Source organism: Rosa rugosa, chromosome 6 (genome assembly GCF_958449725.1).
Source record: "Rosa rugosa chromosome 6, drRosRugo1.1, whole genome shotgun sequence".
NCBI classification, from domain to species: domain Eukaryota; kingdom Viridiplantae; phylum Streptophyta; class Magnoliopsida; order Rosales; family Rosaceae; genus Rosa; species Rosa rugosa.
This window is the reverse complement of record NC_084825.1, coordinates 14823446-14847375: the sequence shown is the minus strand read 5'-3', so window position 1 is coordinate 14847375 and position 23930 is coordinate 14823446. Positions and strand designations below refer to the sequence as shown.

The 23930-nt window shown below is 38.7% G+C and overlaps 1 protein-coding gene and 1 long non-coding RNA gene across 2 annotated transcripts; one reads left to right on the top strand and one right to left on the bottom strand.

Moving 5' to 3' along the window:
• The first annotated feature begins 1016 nt into the window (after positions 1 to 1016).
• On the top strand, positions 1017 to 2161 carry LOC133718259 (uncharacterized). Its single transcript, XR_009850179.1, has 2 exons — positions 1017 to 1717; positions 1845 to 2161. It is a non-coding gene; the product is annotated as an uncharacterized LOC133718259 (long non-coding RNA).
• Positions 2162 to 21387: 19226 nt separating this feature from the next.
• LOC133717946 (MATH domain and coiled-coil domain-containing protein At3g58370-like) lies at positions 21388 to 23930 on the bottom strand. The gene is made up of 4 exons (XM_062144721.1): positions 23655 to 23930; positions 22816 to 22938; positions 22574 to 22734; positions 21388 to 22189 (listed from the first exon to the last, which is right to left on the bottom strand). The coding sequence occupies exons 2-4, from the start codon at positions 22935 to 22937 to the stop codon at positions 21528 to 21530; spliced, it is 945 nt and encodes a 314-aa protein (XP_062000705.1). The 5' UTR covers position 22938; positions 23655 to 23930; the 3' UTR covers positions 21388 to 21527.

Genomic DNA, 23930 nt, shown 5'->3' with positions numbered 1-23930 from the left:
GGAGCCGTCAAAGCTAGGAGTCGACTCTTGAGAAATATATGTTTATAAGAATTTTGATAATGATCACCATTCATATATATGCAGCTTCGGAACTTTTAGTTTGCAACTAATGTAGTGGTGAGTTTACCTCAACATTGTTTTACTGAATTAAGTTCATATCCATTGCATTTGGTCACTGATTAAATATGTTCACTGTTTCGAGTCAGGAGTAGTATAGTATGTTGTTTAAAGAAAAGCCAGTGTACCAAAATCAAAACGTGTGCAGCTAAATATCACTGAATTCTATTGCTCTACCAAAGCAAAGAAACTGGAGAAAGAAGCTTAGCTATATTTATTTTCTGTAATTAAATATTAGGCCTACGTTAGTCTGGGGTTTTTTATCAATTTGAGTGAGCAAAACAAAATTTATGGTGTTCATTTTGAATTTTGTAAAGCTCTCTCTTTGATTTTGTGTTGCCATCTGAAGGCTACTGGTTGATTATCTGACTTCCTTTGTAGGACTGATCTAAAGTACAAGTTCCAACTATCATCTGATGCATACCATTTTTATTAAATGGCCAATTGCCTACTTTGAAAATTGGTAATGCAAGTGCAATGTGATATTCACCCTAACAATGTAATAGATTAGTTGGTGTTATGCATCGAACACTAGTTATACCACAATACAAAATATTTGGTGTTGTTTTTGAATTTTGTATAGCATGTGTTGCCCAAAAAAAAAAAAAAAAGTATGAAATCCATGTTGATTTTAGTTCTTATTCACCTGTATCCAAGGTTCTAAAAATCGCTAAGCGCTAGTCGGGCGGTGGCTAGGGGAGTAGCGCTCAGGCGCCTAGGCAGTTTCACTATTTTTAATTTTAAATTATTTTTATAGCATATAAAAATATTAATAAGAGTATATATGGACATTTATATACAAAAACTTATTATAATCTATCAATTAGAATAATAAAAAAATTACTTCTATAAGAATATATTTTATATATTCTTATTCCCCGATTCCAATGCCTGTCAGTAACATGACCTGATGGGTTCTTTATTCATTTTTTTTGATCTAAATGGGTTCTTTATTCAACACAAACCCATGGAGTCGGCTTCTCAACTTTGTACTTCTCTCTCTCTCGTTCTTTACTGTCTCCGATTTGAGCAGCGGTGCAGAGGATCTTAGCTAGCACCAAGCGACGAAGATTTTCAAGTCGGGTTCTCATGCCGGAGTTTATGGATATAATATTCCAGGTTCTCCGATTTCCTTTTTTTTTTTTTTTTTTTTGCTGGTGTACATGTAATCTACACTTGAACAGAATGTAATCGTAAGCGCCTTTGATCTGGTGGAGAATGGAGTCTCTGATATACCAGTGGCCGTTTTTGTATTCGGGTCGTCAAGTCAGGAAAAAGGCGTTCAAGTGCAGGTTCGGCAAGCATCCAAATCTGAAGGAGCTCGAACACGTCGCCGCCGTGAATCGGAGTGGTCCATGGAGCTTGAACCCGCCTAATGCCTAACCGCCTAACCCCTCCCAGGCGCCTAGTCGCTCGCCTAGGCGGCTGCCTAACTCCAACCCGCCCAGCCCTCCAGATTTGACATTAATCGGGTCGGACAGCTGCCGCCCAGCCCTCCCGATTTGACATTAATCGAGTCGGACAGCTGCCGCCCAGGGCCTAGGCGGCGCCTAAGCGGCCTGGGCGGCTGATTTTTAGAACAGAGTCTCTATCTGTAAAGGTATGAGTTCATTATTTGTTCACTTGTTATGAAAATATTGATCGCCTACATAGGAGAGGTACTAATCCTAATGCTCTTGTATCAATGTTGGCTTAGATGCTTAACCGTATCCAAACCTGTTTTGCAGGTTTCAGCCTTGCAGACCTAAAATTGCAGAAGCAACAAGGGAAAAGGATGCTCAATTGGCTCAACGCCGTGCACAGTACGGGGTCAAACAAATTTATGATGCAATTTGTAATCGGATATCAAATGATATCGAGCTTGCTCTTCGTGACTCAATTTATGGTTGATTGCCTAAAATATACAGAAGCTTAGGATTGATCAATGTGTTCTGTTCACGTATTTTGTTTGTATTGAGCAAGACTACCACATATTTTGTAGTGTACTGTGTACATATTATTTTTCAAGGAAATTAATGGAACATATTAGCAATATACAATCATAGACAGAGAGACTTATCTCAAAAAAAAAAAAAAAAAGGGAGATCATGGATCAGACGTCAAACAAAAGGATGGAAGTAGGATTTTACTGAGCATAACTAAGCTCATTTTAACTAAGCATGTAGTATATAAAACAAATGCCAGAATCCTAAACAAACACATTTTATACTCTTCATTAGTATAACATAACAATCCAAATCCTGATCATTATTGAAAACCGTATTTAGCAAAATCTACGCCAATCTACTACTACTATTGGAGAAATTGGTTGTTTTTTCTCCACCGGTAGCATATCAAGTCTTCTCCCATAAAGTATCATAGCATATCCATATCACCAAATTCATAGAACAACTGCAAAAATTTCATATTTGAAACGAGTTAAAATTATTGCACTGTAAAGTACACTACAAAGAAAAAAAGAAACGTGTTTTACTTTTGTATGCATTACCTTACAATGATATATATTATTATTAGACTTCACAAACATTGAATCTTTTCCCAAAGCAGTTCCCATGCTATGTTCTCCATCGTCTTCTATGTCAATTAATAAATTGGTATATATATATATTGTGTAATATGTAGCTATAGTAAAAGAACAAAGAAATTGCTCAAAAAAATTACACAGAAGCACGAATCAAGATGAGTAACATAACATGCCAATAAATATAAGGACTCCACCATCATATTAAAGAATAGTATTTCAAACTTGTGGTGCAAACAATGTGAAAGTAGTTCATAATAATCGGAGCAAAAACACTGAAGCAAGATAGGGACTAATAAATTATTTAGTAATTCACTCCAATCAATCATCTATATAATAGAGTGTCGATTTACTCTAGAACACAACTCCTAAAAGAAACCAACAAAACAATAGGAAGAAGGTCGCACCAAACTAATAGATTGAAGAGCCTAAGCGAAGTAGCTAGGGGAAGAGGGGGGGGGGGGGTTGGGAGGGGGATGAGCAAAGCAAGAAGCTAGCTATGTAGCTTGGGGGAAAAGAGAAGAAAAATAAAAAAGGAAAAAAAAAAACCAGCAAAGCAAGAAACTATGGCAACGACTTGCAACAACAGAAGCAAAAAATTAAACCCAATTCGGGAAAAAAAAAAAAGAGAGGAGCAGAGCAAGAAGCTATGGCAGCAACTTGCAACAACAGAAGCAACAAACTAAACCCAAAGAAAATAAAAAAGATGAGCAAAGCAAGAAGCTATGGCAACAACAGAAGCAACAAATAAAACCCAATTTGGAAAAAAAAAAAAACAGAAGCAAGTAGAACATGGAAGAGAAAACGGAAGCAAGTACATGAACTTTTACTATAAAAGCAGCAAACGCAGTTGGAACCCAATTCGAAAAACACATAAGCAAGTTCATAACATATCAGACTCAAAATAACATGATTGAACAACTTTGTTTACCTTGATTATGATCATCGTCTGCATCTCTACTCATTGTTGGAGAGAGGAAGCTAAATCTTTATAGAAAGATAACAAGATTGTAGCAGCGAATTCTCGGGTTGATGAGATAAACAAATTTCTCTAGGGTTCCTTTGAGACTGTTTGTATAGTTAACGATGTTAGCAGCGTTTAGGAGTTGTTTTTTTTTGTTTCACGTTGGTTTTACTGCAGCAGGATGTAGGGTAATTTGCTATGATATGAGGTGTTAAATAAATCCACGTGGCGTTATTCTATTGGGTTGGTAGACCATGTGTCAAGCTGACATGGTTCTACTGGAGGACAGAAAAATTTCTCGGTTGTCCACGTGATGGCTACCATCTTCATTAACCAATGCTTAATTGGTAATTAATCAATGCATAATTAAGGCATCAATAATTTCGTCTTCTTCTCGGAGGGTCTTGATTTACTCCAAATTTATGCCATTTTTCTCAATTCTGCGCATTTTATCATTCCCTAAAAAATAAATAAAATTCAATTAATTACATATTAATTGACTTGAGAATTAACTTGTTTATAGTGTTTTAGATATAATTATACGCATAAAAATGTGTGTAATCATTTTTGCTTTTGATTTTCTATGTGTAAACCAAAAACTATGAGTTAACAATCTGATTTCTGGATGCAATTTTGATATTCTTTTCAATGTTAAATTCGTTTATGTGTTCTTGATCTTTGATGGTTGCTGAATATATGGAATGATGATATGATTTTGTGTGATTAAAATCTTTTGCATGTGTTTTTTCTTTTGGTTGCAAACATAAGAGTAATTGCATGTAATTGGAGCTAGTAATTAGGTTTATGCTTTGTAACCCTAATTCGAATGAGTAGTAAAGGCTTGCTTTGAATCGAAATCAGATTGTTTGTGCATTGAATTGACTTGCTTTGAGTACTTAAATTTGCATGATTATCAACTTTTACATGAACTTAATGATTTGGAATCTGATTTTCGCATGGTTGCTTAGATTGTGTGATGCATGTTTTCAAAATAGATTGTTTTGGTGCTTTGCTTAATCAATTGAGTAAGTAGAAAGTAAAATAAGGGACATTGGTTGATTTGATCTTGTTTCTTGGTTGATAACTTTCCATGGTAACTAATAAAGGTTTAAGGATGCATGTAATGAATTGAGTTTGATTGGTGATTCATGAATTGTTTTCCAAAGATTTTTCTCTTCCCACCTTTGTAAATAAAATCGTTTTATGTTTTCTGAAAATTTACGTTTTCAATCTTTAAAACCCCCCTCTATCTTTTACGTTATGTGTTTATGTATATGTGTAAATCGTTTTAGGGTTTTAGGTTGTATAGAAATCATAAACATGTAAATAGTAATCTGATTTTATGTTCATAAATAATGTAAAGTAATAATCTAAAAATACTTAGTTTAATTCGTAGGAATTAATTTAGGATTTGTTTGTGATGTTTTAGATACTTAGAATTTGTGTTGTATTTGTATTTGTAGTTGTGTAGTTAGAGTTTATTTAGGACTTGGTGTTTGTATTTGTGTTTGATTTGATTTCTAATTCGTGTTAGTTTAGAATTTTTTTTCTAATTGAATTTTGTTTCCAATTTGTGTATGATTAGTATTTCTTGTTGTATAGGATTCGTAGTTTGACTATGACTTGTAAACTGTATCTGTGTAGGAGTAGGATTCCTAATCTATGTCTAATTTGGATTCTGTTTGACTTGGATTCTAATTGTTGTAAATGTCGAAATATATGTTTATGTTCAAGTAAATCCTTATTTTGTGTCTGGCCCAAACTCTAGGTTACTTGACCTAGTGGTAATAAGGTTTAATTAGAAGAATCTAGAGATTCCTATTCAATGTATGATTACATTTCCTTGTATAATTCAGACTCTATGCATTGTAATCCTCTATATAAAGAGGCCCCTATTATCAATGAGAACACACAACGATTTTCTCTCAATTCCCGTTTCTCTAAAACACGTTATCAGCATGAAGCCCTAACCCTGAAAACCCTAATTTTATAACCCTCAAATTCCAGCATCCACCGCCTTACATATCGAAGCCCTAGTCCCAAGGAGCCCAGAACCAGCGGCGGAACCACCGGAACCGGTCGTCAGATGTTACTGAACCGGAGAAATTAGCCTCACCTGCCTCTGCCGAAGCCTGCTGCACCCCTGTGCCTGCCCCACGCGCATCTGCCAAGTCACCGCGCGCATCTGCCGAGCTCTTGTCGACAGATCCTGCCCCAGCCCTCGACAGCCCCCGCACAATCCCGCGCGCGCCCCTGCGCTTGACAGCCCCAAGCGCATCTACCGAAGCCCCGCGCACCTTACCGAGATTTGCCGACAGCCCCTGCCGAGTCCTGCGCGCAGCTCCTTGCAACTAGCCTCACTAGCTGTTGACATCTGCCGACAGCCCTCGCACACGCCTCACAGCAGCCCTACAGTAGCTCTTGCCAGTGACCATCGCCGACCACCGCCGACTTCCGGCCACTTTTCCGGCAACCGTTTTCCGGCCATCTTCAACGACTTTTTCAGGTCAAGATTTCCTGCAACTTTTCAAGGTAAATTTTTCTAAAAGTTCCCGTTTTTGAAGTTTTTCATTATTTTCATTCTTTTCTCGGGGACTTGTAACCCCCCTTTCTTCTTCATAGGGGAGACCAAAAAACCAAACTGTGGGGGTTCGTGTTCACTCTAAGCTTGGAGCATGTAGAGTCTTAGAGTTTGTCGGGATAAAACGATCGACCACAAACATCATTGTTTCGATCTAATCCAACCCCTCTTGGAATCAAATTTCTTTGAAGCGACTGCACTCGGAAATTTCTAATTTCTTGGAAGCGACTATGCTCAGAAATTTTTATTGTTTTCATGGTAGCCTATTTCGCTCAGAAACTAACCCTATTTTCTTGTTGTTTTTCAGGATGAGTAACTTGAACAAGTTGAGCTTTGCTCCACTAGAGACAACACGCGCAGGATACCACAAGAGGATCCGTGATGTGCGCCAGCATCTTAAGGCTGATGGGATCCTAAGTACGATCCAATAGCCAAGTCAGGACGTGCTTACTCCTCAACAAGCTGCTGCTTTTGAAGCAAATAGAGCTACAAGAGAGGCGAATGAAGTTAAAGCCATCATTCTCATGACAAGGAACATGAATGACGTGCTCCAGAATGAGTACCTCAATGAGAAAGACCCAAGAAAACTATGGGTAGAACTCGAGCAGTGTTTTGGCAATGTTCGTGACTCCCTGCTTCCAGACTTAGAAGTGAGATGGCATAGCCTTCGCTTCTGTGATTTTAAGTCTGTACTTGACTACAATTTCGAAGCACTACGTATCAAGTCTTTGATGGAATTCTGTGGGCAGAAAATCACTGATACGATGTTGATCGAGAAGACTCTCTCTACCTTCCCCTGTCTCTGCATTGATGGTAGCCAAGAACTATCGAATTGATGTCAATGCTGGACGCATCACAAGATTTCATGAGCTAATTGGTGCCATGAAAGTGGCTGAAAAGCACGATAACATACTTGTGAAGAACTATAACTCTAGACCCGTGGGAGCCAAGTCAATTCCGGAGTCTAATTATAGTCGCGCACCTAAGGGAGGGCGCAAGGAGCTAAACCCTAAAGATAGGGATAGTTCTGGACGTTCTGATCCATATTCTCGCCCTAAAAAGGAAGGAAACCGCCAAGATAGGCGTGCACGGAACCATGGAGGTAAACGTGTGAAGAGAGAGAGACGCCACCAAAGGAAGGAACCGTCCCCAAAGCGCTTCTAAAGTGCCTCGATCAAGGGAACCTGACCATAAAGATGCTTGTCTTAGGTGTACACTACCAAGACATTGGGCAAGGGCGTGTAAAGCATCCCAGAATGTTGCAAACGCATACAAGATGTATCGTGAAGCAAGGGAGGCAAATTACATAAAACAAGAAGATCAAGATGGCGATCTCGATCTAAGGGTGGAAGACTTCAAGGATCAAGACCCATAAACTGACGATTTTGATTAAGTCTTTTTATTTTCCAAGAGATGTAGGCAATTGCCATATTATTTTTGTAGTAGATGCCAATGGTTTAATCTTTCTTCAAAGCAGGCGTACTCAATAAAAATGTGATGTCTAGGAAGGTTTTGAGATTAGTGGTACTTAAGTGAGCCTTGCTCCACCGACATCTCTCTACTCACCTGGTTGATACGCTCAAAGCAAGCGCATAATTTAACCCTGAAAAGATCGTTAGTAGTATAAGCAAATAGGGATCGTTCTATTCCGGGGATTGAGGGTACACCTGTCATTGTCAAACAATTAAACAATTAAAATTAAAACAAAGTATAATATTTACAAAGATATTCACATTATTTATGAAAAGGGGGGATTTTTGTTTTTGGTTTTCTGAAAATAAAACTAAGTTAACAAAACAATTTAAATGTAAAAACATAAAAATACAAATGGAATGAGAGAACAAAGATCAAAAACCGAAACATATGATTAAAATCGATTCAAACCCTAATATTGTTCATCTAAGTCATGAGAAAGGAGTTGATCATGTGAAACGTTAGAAAGCAAACAATTTCCCGTATTTTACTTTTCAATGCTAATCAATCTAAGTGAAAGCACAAAGACTAATCCTATCAAACATGCATTCAAGCCCTAGAAAGCTAGTCAATCATGACATGTTCAACGCATAAAGCACATAGAAAGGCTATCAACTCAAGTGTACAACTTAGTATGGAAAAGTCCACCTAATTGCAATTCTCTTTAATTAAATTTGATTTTTGTACAAAACCTTTACTACTTTGATTTAAGTTTACACAAAACAAAAAGTTGATTTCATGTTCTTAAACCTAGCACCAATTATATCGAAACCCTAAGTGTTTGCAACCACATAAGATTAAAATACAAAAGATATCTATAACGTAAATTTAATTAAACAAACCCACATAAGCAACTTTCGGAGAACAATAATATGAATCTGAAAATTTCATTCAATCATATAAAAATTTCAGAAATTAATATTCATTCAAACACATATGTCAACTAGAACAAAACCAACGAAATTCAAAGCAAAGGTTACAAAGTAGAGGTCGAATTACACCGTGGATGGAAGATGATGATGGGTGAATAAAGATGAATTCTTTGAACTCGAAAGCAAGCTTCAAAGGTGGATGGTGGAGGAATAGGTCACGGCTTCTTCTTCTCTTCCTTGGCCTTGCTTGAACTCATGGCTTGCTCTAGAGGATGGAGAAACTCACGGCTATGCTAAAGGGATTTTCTGATTTTTCTAAGTTGTAAATTGTATGGGGAGCGGACTTGACGTTGAGAATGAGGGAGTATATATAGGGGACGGCAATGCTTGCTCTCCAAGCCGTAATATTCTTCTTAATATCCCATGGAATTAATCTGAAAATGCCACATAATTTCCTCCAATAATAGCTTGCCAAATAAGCCCTATGACATGGTTCAACCAATCACAAAACTCCATTTTAATTCCCTAATATCTTGGCCGAAATACCTTGAGATATTTTCTGATTTTGTAGTTCAATTTCGGCCAAACTTCCTTTAGAGAAAATAGGGAACGAATCTAGACTCCTTTTTGGCCGTTTCTTGGTCTCCACACTTTGTCTTTCCTTAAAACTCTCTCTTGAATTTCTCTTGGCGTCATCTTCTTAGGGTTTCACGTTGCTTCCCTTGTTTCTCTCTTCACTTTGAACGGCAAACTCTCTAGGTAAGTCTCCAAGTATATTTTCTTTCCATAAAAATTACCTTAGAAAATCTCAACCGAAATCTTCTTTTAATTTCTGATTTTTCACGCCATCTCCCTTGTTTATCTCTTGGGATTTCACGGCAACAACATCTCTAGGGTTTACCTTGCGTCACAAACCCTAATTGCATGGCCCTTGATGGGCTTTGATCCAATTGCCGAAAATCCACCAAGTCTTGAGAGTTCTTGGGCCTTGTTGCTTCTTATTCAAGCCTTGTCACCTTCCAACGTCATAACACTTCATTTTTCTATTTCTTTTTCATGATAACGTTGGAAACTTCATTGGTAAGCTCTCCTCCCTTTCGCAGGGTTTCCTGGTTGAAGCAGGAAAACTTCTTTTCTTCATTTCTGCTCATTTCTGTGGCTCATTGTTCCTCATTTTTGCTCCCCTTGGTGTTCGCAAGCTCCTCTTTCCATTTGTGAGTTCATTTCCACTTTTTAGCTCGGAGGTCCTGAAAATAGAAACTAATAAGAAAAATAGAAACTTTCCTAAAATGAAAAATGGTAACTTTCCTAAACTGAAAATGGGAAACTTTCTAAAAATGAAAAATAGAAACTACCGAAAATGGAAACTTACTAAAAATGATAAATAGAAACTACAAATATAGAAACTTTCTACAAATAGGAACTTTCCCAATCAAAGAATGGAAACTTTCCTAAACAGAGTTTTAATAAGGGAATAACGCAAGAAATGTAGGGAAATGCAGTTAAAACGTCGCATTAAAATGCTCCTATCACTGGTCACATTTGCGTTGGAATTACCGAAAGAAGTTAGACGACTACCATTGTCTTGCATTAGCTAGTTTTTGGATTAGAATTTCTCTAGTGAAAGAGACAATGATGTAATCCCGTTGGCTTATTAATAAAAGTTGAGTTCTTTTCTTCATGACTCCCTTTTAATTACGAGCTTTTCTGTTAGGAATGGATTCTGGAGAACTACAATGTCTTGCGGATAGTGCGACCACGCACACCATTCTACGCCATAGGCAATTATTCTTAGAGATGTTGCCTACACATTCCTCTGTGACTACGATGGCTGGGCCATCAAGTTTAGTTCAAGGACATGGAATGGCCCAATTCCTATTGCCAAAACCCACCTTGATTAAAGTCGCAGAAGCTCTCTACGCTTCTAAGGCAAATCGAACCTTATTGAGCTTTAAAGATATAAGAGCTAACGGATTCCATGCGGAAACGCATACTGAGAACGGAAAAGAGTTCCTTTGTATTACCTCTAATGATTGCGGACGTAAGTGCATCTTAGAGAAGCTTATGTGTCAGTCTAGTGGACTTTATGTCACTACAATTCGACCAATTGAATCCAATAATGTCATAAGAGAAGATCTCTTGGATTCAGACACATATTGGCTTTGGCATGACCGATTAGGACATCCTGGTCGTGATATGATGATCCGTACACTAAAGATTTCACACGGACATCCATTCTTCAGAGTGAGAAGAAGCAAGAATCGAAAATTTATTCCAGGACTTAGTAAGACAGCAGCCACCGCAGCATCTAGCGCTGCAGCTGTCTTGGGACGCCATAGGGCTGCCCAAGTCCCTTGTGACAACGCCATAAATGGCGCTGCCCATGGCCATGACGCCATGGATGTCCCTCCCCATGGTCAAGACGCCATAGGGCCGCCCAAGTCCCTTGTGACAACGCCATAAATGGCGCTACCCATGACCATGACGCCATGGATGTCCCTCCCCATGGTCAAGACGCCATGGATGCTACTTTCCATGGTTCCAACACCATGATGGGTGATGTAGTCACACATTTTGCTTCTAATAGCGCTACAGACGCTCAAGCCCAACCAAAATCCTCATTGGTTGCTTCTAAGGCCTCTCGCTCATTTTGCAAAGCCTGTTCATTCGGGAAATTAGGACCGAGACCGTCCTACGCAAAGGATCCCAAAATACTCATTCCGTTCTTACAGAGAATCCAAGGGGATATCTGTGGACCAATTCAACCATCATGCGGAACTTTTAAATACTTTATGGTATTGGTTTATGCGTCGACACGCTGGTCACATCTCGCGCTGTTGTCCACTCGAAATGCTACTTATGTTAAACTCCTCGCCCATATTATCCGTCTACGGGCACACTACCCTAACCATCATATTAAGTCAATTCGACTTGATAATGCTGGGGAGTTTACATCGAAAACTTTCGATGACTATTGCATGTCATTGGGGATTGATGTAGAGCATCTAGTTCCCCATGTTCATACCCAAAATGGTCTCGCAGAAGCCGCTATCAAACGACTACAGATGACAGCATAGACATTGGTTATGTGCACCAATCTCCCTGTTTCTGCTTGGGGATATGCAATATTGCATGCATCGACGCTAATTTGTGTACGACCCACTCCAACCCAATCTTACTCTGCGTTACAGCTAGTGACTGGGAACGAGCCTGATATCTAGCACTTGCGCTAGATTTGTCCTCTATCTTGAACCCTTGACAGGCGATCTCTTTACCGCTAGATTTGCGGATTGTCACTTTGATGAGACAGTCTTCCCATCATTAGGGGGAGATAAGAACATAGATGTTCAACAGGAACGACTGGAATTGTCATGGTCTGTCCCCACTATGTCTCATCTCGATCCCCGTACCGCACAGTCCGAACTTGAAGTGCGAAGGATAGTCGAGCTCCAGAACGTAGCAGACACTCTGCCTGATGTATTTTCTGATGTTGCCAAAGTGACGAGATCACACATACATGCTGCAAACGTGCCTGCAAGGATCGATGTCCCGAATACTGGACATAACGCCACTTCTGTGACACCGAGAGATGGCACCATTACCCAGAATGGCAATGATGTGGCGTCTATGGCTGCAGGTCCCGCAAGGAAGCGTGGTAGACCAATTGGTTCGAAGGATACTCGCCCTAGAAAGAGAGCGAATGAGGCACAAACAAATCCTTTGATCATTGATACTCAAAATCCGTCCCATGAGAATGTTCCAGATTATGGTTATGTCCACAAGACATCATTGGGGGATGCCTGAATGTCAGAACCTATCCCTGAGAACGTAGAGATCTCTGTAAATTACACTAGTGTACATAGGACGTGGGAAAGAAACTCCATCATCATTGATGATGTATTCGCGTATTCAGTGGCGCGTGAGATTATTGAGACCGATGACATTGAACAACGCTCCGTTGATGAATGTCAACGTAGAGCTGATTGGCAAAAATGGAAAGATGCGATCCAGGAAGAACTTGATTCTCTAGGAAAAACAAAGGTATTTGGAAAGGTTGTACCAATACCGCCCAACACCAAACCGGTTGGTTATAAATGGGTATTCGTTAGAAAGCGTAATGAGAGAAACGATATTGTAAGGTACAAAGCTTGCCTTGTGGTGCCGGGCTTCTCACAACGCCCTGGAGTCGACTACGAGGAGACCTATTCTCCCGTAATGGACGTCATAACGTTCCGCTACCTTGTCAGTTTGGTAGTTTCTGAAAAATTGAACATGCAGCTTATGGATGTGGTTACTGAGTATCTATATGGGGATCTAGATACAGAAATATACATGAAGGTTCCTGATGGACTTCAGTTACCCAAATCAAATGGCTCTAAACCACGGAGCGCGTTTTCTATAAGGTTGAAACGCTCACTATATGAATTGAAACAATCTGGACGGATGTGGTATAACCGTCTTAGTGAGTACTTGATTGGTAAGGGATATGTCAACAATGAACTATGCCCATGTGTGTTCATAAAAAGGACAAGTTCCGGATTTGCAATAGTAGCGGTTTATGTCGATGACATGAACATAATTGGCACCCTTAAAGAGTTAAGGGAAACCGCTGAACACTTGAAATCCGAGTTTGAGATGAAAGATCTTGGGAAAACACTGTTTTGCCTCGGTTTGGAACTTGAGCACCATGAAGATGGTATCCTGATTCATCAATCAGCTTATACCCAAAAGATGCTTAGGCGTTTTAACACTGACAAAATTAAGCCTTCAAGCACCCCAATGATCGTCCGTAGTCTTGATCCAAAGAAGGATCCATTCCGTCCAAAAGATGACGACGAAGAAGTGCTAGAGGCAAAAGTGTCCTACCTAAGTGCAATAGGCGCATTATTGTACTTAGCACAATGCACAAGACCGAACATCTCATTCGTTGTGAATTTGTTAGCTAGATATAGCTCTGCGCCAACACGACGCCATTGGAATGGTGTTAAAGATGTCTTTCGATACCTAAGTGGTATGATCGATATGGACTTGTTCTATCCCTACAGAGAGACGATGGATTCAGACCCATCAAATGCCAGGGTTCCCTCTCCCCATCCCAAAACAATTTAAGTGTTTTGGAAGGTTTTGCTGATGCTGGGTACCTCTCTGACCCGCACAAAGGTTGTTCCTAAACTGGTTATGTTTTCACCATGGGTGATTACACGCATTTTTATGCGCGTAAGTGCACTCTAAATACTATAATTAGGGCTGGGCACGGGCCGGGGCGGACTGAAATTGTGGTAATCCCTATCCCGGGCCCGGAATTAAAGTTCGGTACGGCCGGTACGGTTTAGGACATTTTGAGAATTGATCTCGACAAGCCCGAACCCGATCGGTAACGGGCCGGGACCGGACCTAATCCGGGACAGACCCGAAAAAAGGAAAAAAATAAAAATAAAAGGAGGAGCGATCCCCTGTTTGCTCAGCTTGTTGATCTCTGTTTGCTTCAATGAAATCTAATTCAAAGAAAATAAAGAGATCAACAAATATGTAGATTAGATCACTAACATACAAATCAAAACGCACTAATTTCTTTGCAATTACAGTATAAAGCATGCCTCCGATGCCTATATCTTCTTTTTCTCCTTCTGTTTTGGCAGCTGGAGAAGCACTTCAGCAGCGGCATCAAAACTGCTTTCACATATTGGTAAAAGTTTGAGATCTATGAGAATTTAAATCTCATGGTGAGGAAGAGATTGAGATGGAAGAGGTTGAGATCGCTTGGGGCTTTCTTCAAAATCTTGGACATCGTTCCTGGACTTTCTTTAGTTTGTTTGAAAGCTACAAAGAGAGAGATGGGATAAGGTTTTGCTTATGTCTCAGGAACAAGAAGAAACAGAGGGAGAGAGAGATAGAGAAAGAGAGAGAGAGAGGGGTGGATAAGATTGTGTGCTGCACGTTAGGACCCATAACCCAATATAAATAAAAAATTATCCAATGATAGCATGACTTGCATTTTAAAAAAGAACAACATAAAAGTTTTCGGGCTAGTACGGGATTAATCCGGGATCAAAACATGCATACTGATCCCGTCCCGTTTCAAACGGTACGGTTCGGTATTGTACCGAACAGTGAAAAATGAAAAAATGAAACCGTACCGTACCGGCTAAACGGTACCGGGTCGGGTTCGGTACTTCAGTTTTGAACGCCCACCCCTAACTATAATTAAACTAATCCTCAAGTCAATTATTATGTAATTAATATATTTTTATTTATTGTGTAGGAAATAAGCGGAGTCACAGATATCAAAAGAAAATAGCACAAAAAAGGAATAACGAGTAGTCGATCAATCCCCACACTTAGACGTTAACAAGAGATTGGAACGATGATGAGAATTTGTGCGAAACTTCTTACAAGGTGATCAAAGTGGGCCCATGACTTGTCTTAATTAACTTCTTGGTTAATTAAGGAAGGACATGACACTAGATTAATTAAACAAAGTCAATGGCTGCACGTTTCACTTGAATTGTTTGGTTAATTAATCCAACCAGTCAAATATTGACACGTGGCATCAGGGGGTTAATTAAGATCTCATTCTTTAATTAAACCCACGTGCAGCTAGCCATCTCTCGTTCTGTTTTCTCTCACGCGCCATCACAGCAGATCATTTCCTCTTTCTTCTGAGACCAACACATGGCAGCCACGTGTTCCTTATCCTCTTCTCACCCTCACGATACCAAGGCAGCCATCCATATATGATTATATTCAATCATCCTTTTCTCCCGGGGAGAACAGAGATGCCGCACAGCAACTAGGGTGAGGGCTACTGCCCTCCCCTCCTCTCATCTTCCTCCATTTTCCATACTTTTTAGTTTTATTTTAGGAATTTGAAGGATTACTCACCCAAAGCTTCAAGGATTCATCAAAGGCTTTTACCTCTAGCTATAAGATTCAAGACTTGAGGTAATTGTGGGAGTTGTAATTCAATGATAGTCATGCTAGCTTTCTAGCTATTTGTGGCTACCCTTGTTTTCTCCTACACTTCTATACTCTTTTCTCTCTGAATTTTGTAATCTTGATGTCTATGATTATGGGTTGTGAGTAATTTCCTTGTTGGGGGTTAGAGTTGTGTGCCCTAGCCCAAATTTTGTGTAAAAGATGTTTAATTTAATGTAATGATGCAATTTTCATATGATGGATGCTTATATATATTTTTGTTGGGTTAAAATGCATGTCTAGGAGCCTAGTCAACTCTAGGGTGTGTATTTTGAGCATGTCTAGGACGGAGTTAGAGGCTTGACCCCTTCTAATTCCTAAGCTAGAAACCTTCAATTTCGTATTCGAGGGGTTATAAGCATGGTGATTTACACCCGTTGCGTGAATGCGCGGGCGGGTCGCTTAGTAGTCTAATTCCTCAATCTCTAGGCCTCTTGATATGAATTAGAGACCCTTGAACCGGCTCTAATTCATGCCAAGTGAGTTCCTACGACCCTTGAACAGGAGTAGGAATACCATGAAAGGGAATTTCGGTCCTTGAGCCTTAAACCGCCTTGGATACGACTACCGCCAAAGTAGGAAATTTGCATCTACATTATATTAGCTTCCGACACATAGAATTTGGGTGAAGGAACCTCCCTAACACCCGACATTCCCATTTATTTGGTTACACTATTATTAATTTCTTTGCATTTTTATTAATTGCTTTACATTTCATTACATTTTGTTAATCTAAAATTATCTCTCAAAATATTGAACTTCGACTCATTGTAGATAATCATCACTAGGCTCTTAGCTTTGATTAGGCTTCGATGCAAACCAAAGCCGAGCATTGCTAAGGCTTGGTGCCTTAGAATAGCATTTTTTTTTTCTTTTTCCTTTATTTGCTTAGTGACTCTAGTTCCGACTATCCAAGGATTGTGGGTTAGCCATTAATCCCCGTGGTACGATAATCTTGGGCACAATATTTCCCTATCTTGACAATGATACGTACGCTTGTGAGAGTATATGCATCAAGTCAATGGGTAAGACAGCGATATCTTGGAGGTCTACTAAACAGAACTTAGTCGCTACTTCTTCGAATCATGCAGAGATTATTGCTCTCCACGAAGCAATTCGTCAATGTATATGACTTAGATCCATAGTTACGCACATGCGAAGTAATTGTGGTTTGGAATCTACCACAGATGAGCCTACTAGCATTTATGAGGATAATGCTGCTTGCATTGAACAAATGAAGCAATGCTACATCAAAGGCGACAACACCAAGCACATATTGCCTAAATTCTTCTACAATAAGCAACAACAGAAGCTCCTCAAGATCAAAGTAAACCAGGTTCGATCTGAGGACAATGTGGCAGACTTGTTTACTAAGACATTGCCCAAATCCACGTTCGAGAAACATGTGGCAAGAATTGGCTTGCGGAAATTATCTGAACTCTCATGATCGTAGTTATCAGGGGGAGGTGCAGACATCAGGGAGAGATGTCTACATGTAAATCTTGAAACGTGAAGGGTGTGTTGTGCTCTTTTTCCCCTTCGACCGAGATTATTTTTGTCCCACTGGGTTTTTGTTACTCGGCAAGGTTTTTAGCGAGGCAACGAGAGAAGTACCGCGTTTGGGCGACAAAAGGGGGAGTGTTCAAGTAAATCCATATTTTGTGTCTGGCCCAAACTCTAGGTTACTTGACTTAGTGGTAATAGAGTTTAATTAGAAGAATCTAGAGATTCCTATTCCATGTATGATTACCTTTCCTTGTATGATTCAGACTCTATGCATTGTAATTCTCTATATAAAGAGACCCCTATTATCAATGAGAACACACATCGATTTTATCTCAATTCACGTTTCTCTAAAACAGTTTATATAAACTTTGATTTTCATTCTATACTTGTAAATTCTTCTTTGTTTTCGTGATTATATGTGAGTACCTTCAATCCCTGGCTTGAACGATCCCTGCTTATTCTATACTAACGATGATATTTTTCAGGGTTTAAATTGGCACTCATTTCAAGCGTAACAGGGGCTGCCTAGGAGTCAAAGAGGGATGGATTCAATCCTCGTAATGGTTGATCGGTTCTCAAAAATGGCGCATTTTATCAGCTGTAAAAAGACGACAGATTTCTCAAATATTGCTAATATATACTTTTGAGAAATCATCAGTCTACATGGAGTTGCCTAAATCAATCACTTCTGATCGAGATTCCAAGTTTTTGTCTCATTTTTGGAGAGCTTTATGGAAAAGGCTTGGAACAAAGTTATAGTACAGCAGCGCCTACCATCCTCAAACTAATGGGCAAACAGAAGTTATTAATAGAAGTTTGGGTAGCTTGCTGCGAAGTTTAGTTGGAGAATACCCGAAGCAATGGGAGGCAGTTATGGCACAAGCAGAATTTGCTTCAACTATTCAAAAAATCACACTACCAGTAGAAGCCCTTTTGAAATAGTGTACGGGAAACAGCCAATGCATTTTCATGACTTAATCCCTATGCCAGAAGTTGGAAAAGGGAGCATAAAGGGTGAAACAGTCGCTGCAAAAATGCAAAAGCTGCACGATGAGATAAGGTTGAAAGTTGAAAAGTCAAATGTTAAGTATTAGTAGTATGCAGATAGGAAACGACGTCCCTACAGTTTCCAAAAAGGAGATATGGTCATGGTTCATCTGCGTAGAGAAAGGCACCCAACTGGTTCCTACTCTAAGCTAAGTAAACAAAAGATTGGGCCTTACAAGATTATCAAGAAGATTGGAGACAATGCTTATGAGGTTGATTTACCAAAGCATTTGGGTATCCACTCTACACTCAATGTTTCGGATCTATATCCACTCAACAGCGGGGATGTTAAGGAAGCTTTGATCAGCAATAAACTCGAGGACGAGTTTTTTTTACGAATGGGAGAATGATGCAAGTAATTAAGATGTAGTTCTTGGTAGTTGTCTGTTTGCTTTAATGTCTTTATTAAATGTTGTTTAGAGAGTCTATGGGGTAGTTGTCTGATAGCTGTCTTAGCATTTAATGTAATCTGGGAATTAGGAGTCTTTAATGTTGTTTGTGGGACTCTAGAAAGGTCTAGGGAATGTCTGGTGGTATTTTAAAAGGGGGTTTAGCCCAGATCTGTATGATTCAGTTCTGAAGTATCTTTATTCAAAGTATTCCTATATTGAAATACTTCAAGGCTTTTCCTAATTTCCCTTAGAAATCTAGGCTCCAACGGTGATTGGAGTAATCTTACGTAGCTCTAAGTGCTAGTTCCATGCTTGTTGGTTCTTGTATTTTCATTTACATTAAAAAGAGAGTTTTTATAAATAAAAAAATATATAAAAAAAAAGGGGTTCCTGTAGATATATGTCGCATGCTTAACGAGGTGAGTAGAAAGTTCGGCGAATTGACTTTCAAGTTTCCTTTGGAGCTACAGAGAAGGAAAAGAAAAAAGGTAAAAAGAAGAACAAATGCCCGCTCTTTTTACCATTTTATGGAAGAGATATCAATTTAAGTTCTATCTTCTGGGCTTTAAGTTTTTGCCATTTCAAATCAAGAACTCTTCAGACCTTTAATTTATTGTATATAATCAATTCCCAATACTAGTTACAGTAGATCGACTAGTAGACAGAGTGGTAGAGGTTGTTAACCTTTAAGGATCTACTGATTTGCAAGTTTGTTGCAGCTATTTTGTTAATACCCTCTTTGAATGTAGATCGATGGTTCTTTGGTTGGGTCGGCCTTGAAAGGAAGAAGTAACTCTCTGTTGAGTGGAGGCTGCCTCTTGGGTTCATTAGAATTAGACACAAAAGTTAAAATGCGCAGTGAAAATATATGAGAGAAATGTTTTGACTGCTTTAGTTTCTTAACAAATAGAAAACTGAGATGACTGCGTGGGTCTCACAACACTCAACTGAGTGTCTGAGTGTCTATATAGCACTCCCCTTAGTTGAGAAGGCGTGGGTTTTTTTTTTTTGGTGAACAGAAGGCGTGGGGTTTTGTTTGAGAAACAAAGCATTTAATAGCAACTCCAACAATTTCCTCATATCTTGATTTTTCTCCATTTTAGGGAAAATTTTGGCTGTTTTGCTCCAACAGATTCCCTATAATTATTCCTAAAATAGAGATAGTGATGAGGGAGAAAACAAAATTCTCTATATTTACAGCAATCTATAAAATTTTAGGGAATAATTATAAAATCTGTAAAATAGAGAATCTGTTGAAGTTGGAGCAGAAATTTTTTTGGAGATTTTAATTTTTGCTTCTCTATAATAAAGAAATTATAGGGAAGCTGTTGGAAATGCTATAACTAATATTGAACATATGAAAAGGGTTGTGGAGAAGCGTGACTACTTATTTATGATCACTGGACTATGAAGTCTTAGGGTTGGAATTCACAAAGTTAGGACTTTGGAGTGCCCAAAGTTGCTCCTACGCTTGAATGAGAACCCTTGCAATAAAAAACAAAAATGGGCTTATGCATCGTTACACGAGGTCATTTGCCCTCATGTTGAATAAATTAGAAAGAAAAAAGTACACAATGACTTATATTCAGTGGGCACCATAGTTAGTAAAATAAGAAACGTGTATAATATATAAAAAAAAAATGTACGTGTATTATTCAGACAAGCTCAACTAATATATAGTTCGTTGAAAAGTTCGGCGAAGCATTGTAATTGATTAATTAATTAGTTTTTAAAATTTAAAATATTAATTTATATTCATTTTGTTCAATAATATGTGTACATTATGAAAACTGACGTAAAAATCGTTTGAACTAATTTTGAATTCAAAAGTACAAGAAACTTAACAAGTTCCTTTGAAAAATACGGAAATACAAAAGAATTTTCCATATAAGAATCGTTTGGGCTATAGTTGTATAATTAGCATATTAAATGGAAAATTACTAAATATGGTAGACTCGTGAGAATCCAGCAAGCTAGTCACTACCTACGCTACCAAAATAGCCCAACGAACCATTGCAAGTGACCTAGTGGTTCTTGCCTAGTTGGGTGTGGTCCCCAACCTAAGTTCGAACCCCGAAGCTGTCAAAGTGGCGAGGCACTGTGCTGCAACGCACAGTTGGAGCATTTCACATGCGCCGAAGGGGTTTATCTTAGGCCTAGGAAGCCTTTGGGTTCCCCTTGACAAAGTTAAAAAAAAAATAACCCAACGTAAGAATGCCTTGGATAGCACTAAAGCCCTGAGTAACTAAAGTAACCTAACACTACTAAGTCTCAAAAAACAAGTCAAGATTGAGACCTAATTTATTCATAATCCCGCAATCCCTGGGGTCAAAACTAGAAGGGGTATCCAGCGAGGCAGCGACTATTCAATGAGTTCAGTAAAGGGCCCTCTATTTGCATATTAAAGTGTGAAATCGCAATTCTGTGATTGATACATATACTAATCTAGGAATGTGTTAACACAGAATCCCACGAAACTTACTGCCAAGATACAGAACTAACCTAACCAGATGCTATGCTAGAGTCATGATGCCATAAGCAACACCGAAGAGACGACACAGAGAAGAGGACGTATGTCAAAAACCTACACGTGTCAAAGAGTGCCGACTTGAAATTTTGCCACCTCCCCCTTTATTAAAACCCGAGCAGAAAGTGAATCTTTGAAAGAGGGAGAGGTCCGTCTAGTCTTTTGTTTTGGTATTAAAACTCAGTCTACATATTTAAAACATGTAGTATTTGTCCATCCACTAGGAAGCTTTGATAATATCTTTACCTGTGCACTTGGACTGTGGCTCTACTCAGAAAAAAGACGAGGACAAATTACTTAGCACTGGTAGTAAGCAAGAAATTCAGACACCTTGAATCACAATTTTTAGCACAAGTGAATGAATCGTGGAGTAGAGAATGTATAAAAATGGAAATGAAAGCTCAACTAGAAATAATGCGAAGCTAAGAAAATCACATAGCAAAGATTCTTGGATGCAAACATTTTAGAACTCACTAGTCCTGCTGGAAGCAATACAGTGCAAACATAGCAGTAACAAACTAGTTCGGAATAGAGAGAATTTGAATTCTACATTCAAGCCAACGGATAGTCTATTACACAATCCACACCACCTATCTTTTTAAACCCTTGTTCTGCCTTTACCAAATCTTCTTTCGCTCTCTCAAGGTCAACCTCTGCAGCTGCTAGCATAGCCCTCCGCCTCCTGATTTCACTCTCCAAAATATTGACATCTTCTCTCATTCTATCAACTCTTCCGGTCATGTTCTTCATACCAAAAACAGATTGAACATGAGGCTGCAGCCAAGTCAAGTCAAACTTGAAGCTTTCGAGCTCATCCCATAAAATTTGAAGCCTCTCATAGCCATCTTGGTTCAAATCCTTCACCTTTGTAGTCTTCAGGAAACGTAAGAGTCGGCCCAATGTTGTGAATGCACATTCAACAAATGTACGACTCCTTTTCTGTTGGCACTCAATCAACGAAGGCTGCGACAAACATACTTCCTCTAGCAGTGGATGAAAAGCCAACTCTATTCGTCCTAAACCCTTAAAATCCATAAGCTCGCCAGTTTCATTGTCTAAGATTTTAATATCACCCTTACGAACTGAAACACTGGCTTCAACAATACAAATATCATTCACAAGATAGCTTTCAGAGAGGTCATGCATCTCACTTAAAGGCATGAATTCCGTGAATCCCCAGTCACTCTCTCTCGCATTGAACTTATGCTTAGTGACTATCAAAACAAAAAGATTGAATATCACAAACTAATATAATATATGAAGGATGAAACTACATCATTCTACAGGAATAAAAAAATGAACACATAAGTATATGTAGCCAAAACTATATTATATGCTTCTAATTAAGTTATCAATGATCAAAAGCAAATATATAAAAAATGAACGAAACTTATCACAGAAAATTGCCTTAAATGAATTAATGGAAAGTAAACAACATAAACAGCAACAAAAATATACACTTTGTGATTTACTTGTTGCTGTCAAGATGATTAACATACAGGAAGCGGTTAAAAAAAAAAAAAATTCATCTAGATGACAAGGTAACAGGTATATAGAGAAAATGGAACATAGAACATGAACAGGAAAAATGTGTGTACCTCTAGTGACTGACATGTTTCTATCAAGTTGATTAACCAAGGTGAAACTGAATTTGGCATATCTAGTCCACCCATAAGGCAATGTTTTGGAATCTGCAATATCCAAATACATGGATATGGAGTTTTCTGCTTTGTTCCCCTTAGGATATAGAGAGACCCGCCTGGCCATGTAGAGTGACCAAAACTAAGAACACAAATTATAATCACCCCAAGATTTAAGATTGTAACAGAAATAAATATACCATTTGAAACCGCCAATAACAAAAACTTCAGAATAACACTTGTCAGCATTCAACTTGGAGAATTCATCGATTTTCCATGTGAAAGTTCCTGATACAAGATCATTTTCTTCATTCTTCCCCATTCTGGTAATTCATTAAAAAGAAAAGCCATCAATGTCACACCAGAAATACATACACATCACGTAACAGAAGTAAATTATACGTCAACATCATTCCAAATGAATAATATGATAGGGCTCTTAGGGAAAACAAAGAGATAATGCAGGAAAATAAACCACAAAGGTTGAGAGAGAGAGAGAGAGAGAGAGAGAGAGCAAACTATTACAAGAAGGAAGGAAAAAACACAGTCCTCCAAAGAAGAAACAGAGACCAAGAAACAAGAAATTGATCCAACAGAGATTCTGAAGGGAGCTCAAACTAGAAACAATCACGCTTGACATCATAAATACTAAAAATCAACATCATTTACACCAAACCCTTTTGAGGGATCAGGTAGACAAAGAACAAAATTAACCTTCCCTCGTAAGAACTATTTTTGCAGGGTAAGAGTGATTGCCATTTCTATTGATTTTATTTCATTTTGTAATTGAAGTAATTTTTCTACCTCAAGACTCTAATTTTCTAATCTCTAGTCACGAATCCGAAAGAAATTAAGCTACTGAATAAGCACAAGACCCTATTTTTAAACAATCAGAAACCATAATAAAAGCAAAAACGGAAACAAACAAAGTCGAGATTCATAATCACCAAGAACGAGCAAAACCCAGATGGTAACTAACACCTAGAAGATCAGATAATCCAAAAAAAAACAGAGAGAAGTTCAAGATGAGAAAACTTACAGGTTGAGAACTCGATATTAAAGCAGCAGGAGAGACCGATTCCAGGGGGAGATTTGGGTCAAAAGTGTTGGACTAAAACAGTGTTCCAGTTGAGACTGTGGCAGGCGGAGGACTCCAATGCGGGCTTAGACGCCGAGAGCAGTCAGAGCACCACAACCTTCAAATCCGATCTCTTGTATCAGATGTTCCGTATGACACTGCTTGTACATCTTACTGATTCCTTCTCTTGCAAGCGCACAATTATGGTAAAGGACACCATTCTACATAGTAACAATA

Coding starts and splice junctions, on each gene's coding strand:
- LOC133717946 (XM_062144721.1), bottom strand. CDS start 22,937: ATGGGGAAGAATGAAGAAAATGATCTTGTATCAGGAACTTTCACATGG. Junction 22,735..22,815: donor GTTATTGGCGGTTTCAAATG/GTATATTTATTT, acceptor CTACATGGCCAG/GCGGGTCTCTCTATATCCTA. Junction 22,190..22,573: donor AAACATGTCAGTCACTAGAG/GTACACACATTT, acceptor TTGTTTTGATAG/TCACTAAGCATAAGTTCAAT.